The sequence below is a fragment of the Delphinapterus leucas genome, chromosome 2 (genome assembly GCF_059928025.1).
Source record: "Delphinapterus leucas isolate spDelLeu-1000000601 "Yukka" chromosome 2, BTC_Dleu_Yukka2, whole genome shotgun sequence".
Lineage (NCBI taxonomy): Eukaryota > Metazoa > Chordata > Mammalia > Artiodactyla > Monodontidae > Delphinapterus > Delphinapterus leucas.
Genome location: NC_143130.1, coordinates 176,597,241 through 176,604,127, shown reverse-complemented (window position 1 = coordinate 176,604,127; position 6,887 = coordinate 176,597,241). Strand labels below are relative to the sequence as shown.

The 6,887-nt window shown below is 58.9% G+C and overlaps 1 protein-coding gene across 9 annotated transcripts in view; it reads right to left on the bottom strand.

The window, feature by feature from the left end:
* EVL (Enah/Vasp-like) overlaps positions 1-6,887 on the bottom strand; it is a 163,110-nt gene that overhangs the window by 5,046 nt on the left and 151,177 nt on the right. For all 9 annotated transcript variants that reach the window (XM_089908197.1, XM_022576099.3, XM_022576096.2 and 6 more), the window contains 3 exons: positions 3,558-3,621; positions 1,849-1,915; positions 1,685-1,747 (listed from right to left, as the gene is read on the bottom strand). In XM_089908197.1, coding sequence (XP_089764323.1) covers positions 1,685-1,747; positions 1,849-1,915; positions 3,558-3,621 — 194 coding nt within the window. The remainder of the gene's footprint in view (positions 1-1,684; positions 1,748-1,848; positions 1,916-3,557; positions 3,622-6,887) is intronic.

The following is a 6,887-nucleotide window of genomic DNA, read 5'->3' as shown; positions in this document are numbered from 1 at the left end:
TCCAAGAGCAATTTTCCAGTCACCTGGACAAACTGCTTCACCTCTCTGGGCCTCGGTCCCCCCATCTGCAGACCTGGAAAGTCCCCCCGATGGTGACCCCGACAGCTTTTGTGAGCCCTGCGGCACCCGCCCCGTCTGTGAGTCTGGAGAAGCGCTCTGGCTCGGAGCCGGAGAGCCCTCTTACGTGTAGGAATGCCCTAGATGACACTCCTGCCCTGTGAGGGACGCCTGGCCACTCAGAACTTGGCCGCCCGTCCTTACTCCACGACCAGGAAGCAGCTAGCTCTGCTGGGAGCTGCAGGTCAGCCCCGGCCGCCTCGCCTCCCCGGCTGCTCTGGCTCCCGCCCGGCTCCGGTCCACCTCTCGCTTCACAGCCAGAGCGAGCTGCCCAGAGAGCAACTCCATCGCGGCGCCCTTTGCTCAGAGCTCGGAGACTGGGGCCCGCACACAGAATAAAATCCACACTTCTCACCGTGCGGCTCCTTCCTGTCCCTCTAAACGTGCCTCCCTCTGCCCTCCCCACGTCCGATCACCTGCCAGCCACAGCGGCCTGCTTTCTGTTCTTTGAACTTGCCAGGCTGGTGGCAGGCTCAGGGCCTTAGCACTTACCACTCCTTCGGCCTGGAGGGCCGTGCCCACAATCTCCACGGGGCAGGCTCCCTCTCAACCGGGTCAACTCAAATGCCACCTCTGAGAGGCCCACTCGCTAAAGCACCCCCGTCCCCAGCCCCGTCCACCACGCGGCCCTCTACGTCTTCCCCAGAGCACCTCTCAGAACTCACAGTTGTCTTATTTACGGGCCTTTCCAACAGGAAAATGAGCTCCTTGCAGGCAGGGACCTGCAGGGCCCAGCTCAGAGCCTGGCTGACAAAGGCCCTCCACAAATCCTGGCTGCCGCCGAGACCCCTCATCCCTGTTCACCCGCATCTGTCATCGCCACTCCTGCTGGGCCGGCTGGAGCTCTCTCTGGTCACCTTGTTTGATCTGGCAAGACCAGGCTCAAACTCCACCTGCTCTGGGATTTGGGCTGTTCCCCTCCAATTTGTGATGGGCACTGAAGACACTTCTTAGTACGGATTCTAGAAGCCTGCAAATTCAGGCCACACTTGGCCCATAGTTACTGTGTGACTGTCTCTCGATTTTTTGGGTGACCTCAGTTTCAAACAACCCATCCTGTTATCACATCAGCTTTTGGTTTGGGAAATGTGGTCAGCGTATCTCTGGGGAAAAGGCAGAGGAAGGAGAGGAGGTGGGGTGCTGGGCCAGCCCCCGGGATTTTGAGCTGCGGGATGCAGCCAGGGCTGCTGAAGTTTTCCTGTGTCCAGCTGTTGTCCACACATGGTCACCCTGTGCGCGAGGGATGAAGAGGCCTCCTCGTGGCGTGGGGGAGCAGTGGAGGCTCGGAGAGGTTCCCTGGCTTGCCTGGTGTCACAATTAGCGAGGCCAGAGCTGGGATTCGATCCCGGCTCCACCTCGCTGCCTCTCTGGACAGTCACTCCCCTCCCCTGGCCGCGGGCCCTCTGTCTAGGAGAAGACAGGAAGTAGCTGGCCCGCCCTGTCCCTGACGAAGCACAGACCGCCCTTTCCCAGAGCCGACTGTTAGATGACAGGACACGGGTGGGATCCGGGGTGTTAGTCATGGGCAAGGGACAAAGGAGGCCCCAGAGGCGGGGCTGTTCGGTACCTAGAGTGAGGCTGCGACTGAAGGGGGCTCTTAGCTTCGGGGCTCTTGGCCACAGACGGGGTTCTGCGCGGTGGAACGGAATGGAACAGAGAGGTGAGTTGGCGCCGTCGCCCACCTGGGCCCACTGACCCGGGCGCAGGGCCAGCCTTCCCGGGGCAGCTCACCTGGACAGCAAGGAGGACACGGGCTTCTCCGCCGAGCTGCTCCGCTCCCAGGGCTTCCGGCCGGCCTCTGTCGGTTCACGTCATGGATGAAGCACCTCAGAGCTGGGAGGGCGCTCAGCGGCCCCCATCCCACAGCGTCCCGGGCAGGAGGCCCACCCGTGCTCCCCCGTCACAGCTGAGACCCGGCTCCTTATTCCAGTCCCCTTTGGCCCAGGCGGCCCTGGCAGGGTGTAGATGGCCCTGCTGTCACCCGGCATCTCCCCCACCTCAGGATATGAGCCTCTGTTCCCTCGACTCGGTTGACCTTGTGGCCTGGCTTTGAGTCCTCTCACCATGACTGGGTCTGTCCTTGGAACGTGAGCCAGCTGGTCAGGGAACCTCTTAACTACGACTTCTAGAGGCGACCTGGGACTCCAGCAGTGGGCCGAGCAGGGCACAGGAGGCCCCCCACCAGGACACTCTCAGGGCAGCCCGGGGTCCACGTTCGCTTTCAGGGGCCAGGCCCACGACCCACGTGCACCCCCTGTCCCCTGACTTCTTGGTTGCCCCCCCGACACTGCAGCTGGTTCTTTCCCAGCCTGGGCTTCAAAGTTGATTTGTCTTTCCTTTTTCTTTTTTAACTGGTGTTAAACTACATCTCGTTTTACTTCAAGAGATTTGTTGAGCTGGACAGAATTCACTGACTTTGCAGGATGAGCAGAGAGGCAGAAGGAAAAACCCCTGGGGCAGCAGGGGGCCAACCACCCTGAGCTGAGCCTGGAGACTGTGCAGGCCGACGGGCCCACGCTGGGTCTGCAGGGCAGGTACGAGAGCTGGGACCACGTCCAGGGTCCAGGCATGCAGCCTGGAGGAAGCCATTTAAACACACCGAGCCTCAACCTCCTAGACTGGGAACAACCCATCCACTGGGATGTGAGCTGTTCGTGCAGTCACTCACCAAGAACTGTGGTGGCACTGCCTGAGAAGGAGAGGGCACAGACCACGGCCTCGCAAGGGAGGCAGACGTGCCAACAGTCAGGACGCTAGGCCCGTGCGGGGCAGAGCCGTGCCCCAGCGAGCAGCCAGCACCTGGCAAGAGCTTCCCTCCGCTGGCTGGGGCGGGGGCGCTATTTCCCCTCCGCCTCTCCCAAGCCTGCACCGCACCATGTGCTCAGGAGCACAGGCCTGGCTCAGAGCAGACACTGAAATGTTGGACGAGTGACTGACTGCGGTGGCTTCTTCCCACCGTAGAGCCTCAAGGCACTCTTCTAATCGCAACCCCCGCTCCAGAGCTCAGACAGGGGGATTTCTGCACGGGGTTCAGGACCGCCTTGTCTGGTTGACTTCCCAGTGAGCGAGACTCACTGCTAATCACTGTGACATGGGTCACAGCTGGCGCTTTGCAGGGTGCAGGAACGTGACATTTACGTGCCCCTCTTTGGAGCACGGGCCCAAGGCCGTGAACCTGAGCCCCAGGGCACGGTCTCCCACACCACTCGGTAGGTGCTGGCAGGCCGGCTGGGAGACGTGAGGCTTAGACTGGGTGGTCTTTCCTCCAGGGTGCCCCTGCTCAGGCTCGGCGTGGAGGCCGCGAAGATGGCGGGGAGCCCCCCACCAGCGCAGCCTCTCTGCTCACCGTAAAGTGAGGCAGGGGTATCAGATTGCCTTCCTGTAAGAGCCCCTCCTGTGCTAAGACCCCGTGCTGGCGCCGGCAGGGCGGTGCACCTTACCTGAGGAGTTGGGGGGCTGGCTGGCTGCTCGGGTCCCCGGAGATGGAGAGGTGCTCGGCTCTTCCTGAAATGGAAGAGAAAGGCTCTGCCGTCGGCCTGCTTAGGAAGGCCGGCTGGGTGGGGGACCTTTGGGCCAGGTTATCTAGAAAACCTCAGTTTTCCAAATTAGCCAACGAACATATATTATTTTTATAATCAGTGAAACAACAAATACTATTCACCAATGAAAACCCCAGGTCGTGGTGGGGAGGTGGTCCACCCCACGGAAGTCAGGGAGGAGAAGCCTGCAGGGGGACACAGTGGACGTGGCCTGGACCCCGGGCCTGGCGCTGCCCACAGACTCACTGTCCCTCACGAGGTGCTGCCACCCCTTGTCCACCGGGACCCTTCCACAGCCCTGGGAGGAGCCTGCTTCCAGTCAGCCCTGCTGGTCAAGGCTGGGCACGGACACAGCCTGAGTCCTAGAGACCCCGGCACTTCACTTCTCTTTCACAGGAGAGGAGGAAGCGTTAAGAATTTAGAATGTAGGGGCTTCCCTGGTGGCGCAGTGGTTAAGAATCCACCTGCCAATGCAGGGCACACGGGTTCGAGCCCTGGTCCAGGAAGATCCCACATGCCGCGGAACAACTAAGCCCGTGCACCACAACTACTGAGGCTGCACTCTAGAGCCCGTGAGCCACAACTACTGAGCCTGAGCTCTAGAGCCCGTGTGCCACAAGAGAAGCCACCACAGTGAGAAGCCTGTGCACCGCAATGAAGAGTAGCCCCTGCTCCCACAACTAGAGAAGAAAGCCCGCGCGCAGCAAAAAAGGCCCAATGCAGCCAAAAATTAAAAAGAAAAAAAAAAAAAAGAAAAAAAGAATTCAGAATGCTCTGAAGGTTATCTTTAGCCCAACCAGGCTACGGGTTCATCAGTGTTGCTGGCCAGTGGGCCAGGCGGAGCCCCGAGCCTCCAGCCGCTCGCCCGTGCGCCCCACCATCCCCCAGACACGGCCGCTGCGCGTCTCTGTCCTGCACGCCCGCTCCTCTCAGGGCTCGGGGCAGATGCCGCCTGTCCTGGGAGCTCTCGCAGGGCTCAGGGCCCTGGTGCTCCGTCTCTGTCCTCAGCACTTTTCTTTGTCAGCAGTCAGTTTATTGTGTCCTCCCTTGAGCACAGAGGCCATGGTCCTATCCACCCAGGACACCCGTGCCTGGCTCCCAGCGGGGCCCCACGAAGGCGGCCCGTGCGTGTCTGTTCTGCCCGTGGAATAAGTCTGTGGCGACACTTGTAATGGAGGTGAGTAATGCAGCAGTAATACAAGATGACGCTTATTATCACACATATTTTGGAAAGATTCTACACTCTTAGGAAAATGGCATTTATTAAGTAATCATAATTCCTCCATTTTTCTCAAGCAAAACACATACAGCTGCTACCTGGAGCTTTTTTTTTTTTTTTTTACCGGTACGCGGGCCTCTCACTGTTGTGGCCTCTCCCGTTGTGGAGCACAGGCTCCGGACGCACAGGCTCAGCAGCCATGGCTCACGGGCCCAGGTGCTCCGCGGCATGTGGGATTGTCCCGGACCGGGGCACGAACCCGTGTCCCCTGCATTGGCAGGCAGACTCTCAACTGCTGCGCCACCAGGGACGCCCTACCCGGAGCTTTTGAGCAGAGACAGCCAGCCGACCTGACGAGACGGAACTAGCATAATGCTAACCAAAGCCAAGAATCGCCTTCTGCCACTGCCCACGTCAACTCTGCTTCCCATCTGGTCCATCCGAGCCTTGGGGTGAGGGCTCTCGGATGCTCACGGCCACCTCCAGGGCCAGGACTCCAGGCTCAGCGCTCCAATCAGGACCCACCACACCCGCTCCACCTAACGCGAGGCTGTGAGAGCCAGGACCACGACTGCTCACGCCTGGTCCCCGCACTGAGAGCAGACCTGGCACCTATCAGACCTATCAGGAACCCCCCCCCACCCTGTATCTGCGCGGTGACTGAATGAACCCGGGAGTTGCTGGTCCAGGGGCAAAAGAATGTGCTAGGCGTGGGTCTCAGGACAAGTCTCCTGAGCGCTCTGGTTTAAAGAGGAATAAATGAAATTATATAAATCAACACGTATGCGTGGGAACCAGGGCCCAGAGGAAACAGGCAAGAATGAAAGCCATTATGGGTGAAGTTAGAGTAACTGAAAAAAATCAGTAAGTTGTTTTGTGTCATCCTATTATTATTTCAAAAACAGTTAACAAGACTCCTCGCTCCCAGCGCAGGGGGCTCTGCGCCCACACCCCTGCCCCGAGGCTGCCGGCCCAGCGCCTGTGTTTTCATGCCAAGGAACACGTCCTTAGAGCAGTGACATAACTGGCCTGTGGCCAGCAAGCGGCAGAGCACCCGCCTAAGCCACATCTGACTCCACATTTGGGGTGTTTTCCTTCTTTAACTAATGCTTATTTGTTTCTCATTAATTATAAACCTAGTAAATGTTTGATGAAGAGGATCTGGGAAACACTGAAAAGTATAAAAAAGAAAAGCCAGGGAATTCCTGGCGGTCCAGTGGTTAGGACTCGGTGCTCTCACTGCTGAGGGCCCGGGTTCAATCCCTGGGCGGGGAACTCAGATCCCGCCAACTGCACAGCGTGGCCAAAAAAACAAAAAAGAAAAGAGAAAAAAGAAAGAAGAAAAGCCAGTCTCCAGTGTCTCCGTCCACGCGGCACCTGCTCTGGTGTGTGGAACTGCCCTAGCCCTGCCCTGGAAGAGGCTGCTCCAGGGCGGGCATGGGCCTCCTGACTGCGGGGGACCAAGGCAAACAGAACTCCCAGTGACCAGGAGGCTTCTTAAAAAAGGAAAGGAAAGGAAAGAAAAAGGGGAGTCAGAGGAAGAAAACTCTACCCTTGGGGTCAAAGATTCCTCCTGGGTCCCTGGGATTTGAAACACACTCTTCCTGGAGACCAGGGAGGAGGGAGGTTGGGTACCGGGGCTGGAGCTGTGATGGTGGGAACTGGCCGGCGCCTTTGGAGACCTGTAATTATTCCTGGGCTCCTGGCCAGACAGGCCTCTGCAGTTTGAGAAATTAGCGGGGAGTTAGCTGGATGAACTCCATACTCTGTGCAAGGCATGGGAACAGTGGAATATGCACGCCTGGTCCTCACAGGGCTCACGATCCAGCAGGAACGAGCGAGTCTGAACAAGCAAAAATGTGTGTGCTAAGGGCAGAGGAGAAGCATGGTGGGGAGGGGGGCCCGGGGGCCAAGTAGTAGAGAGCCTTACTAGCCTGGAGGTCGGGAGCCTGTTTCTCAGGGAGTACTGTTTACACAGAGAAGTGCAGCCGAGGAGGAGTTAGCTGCTGGGG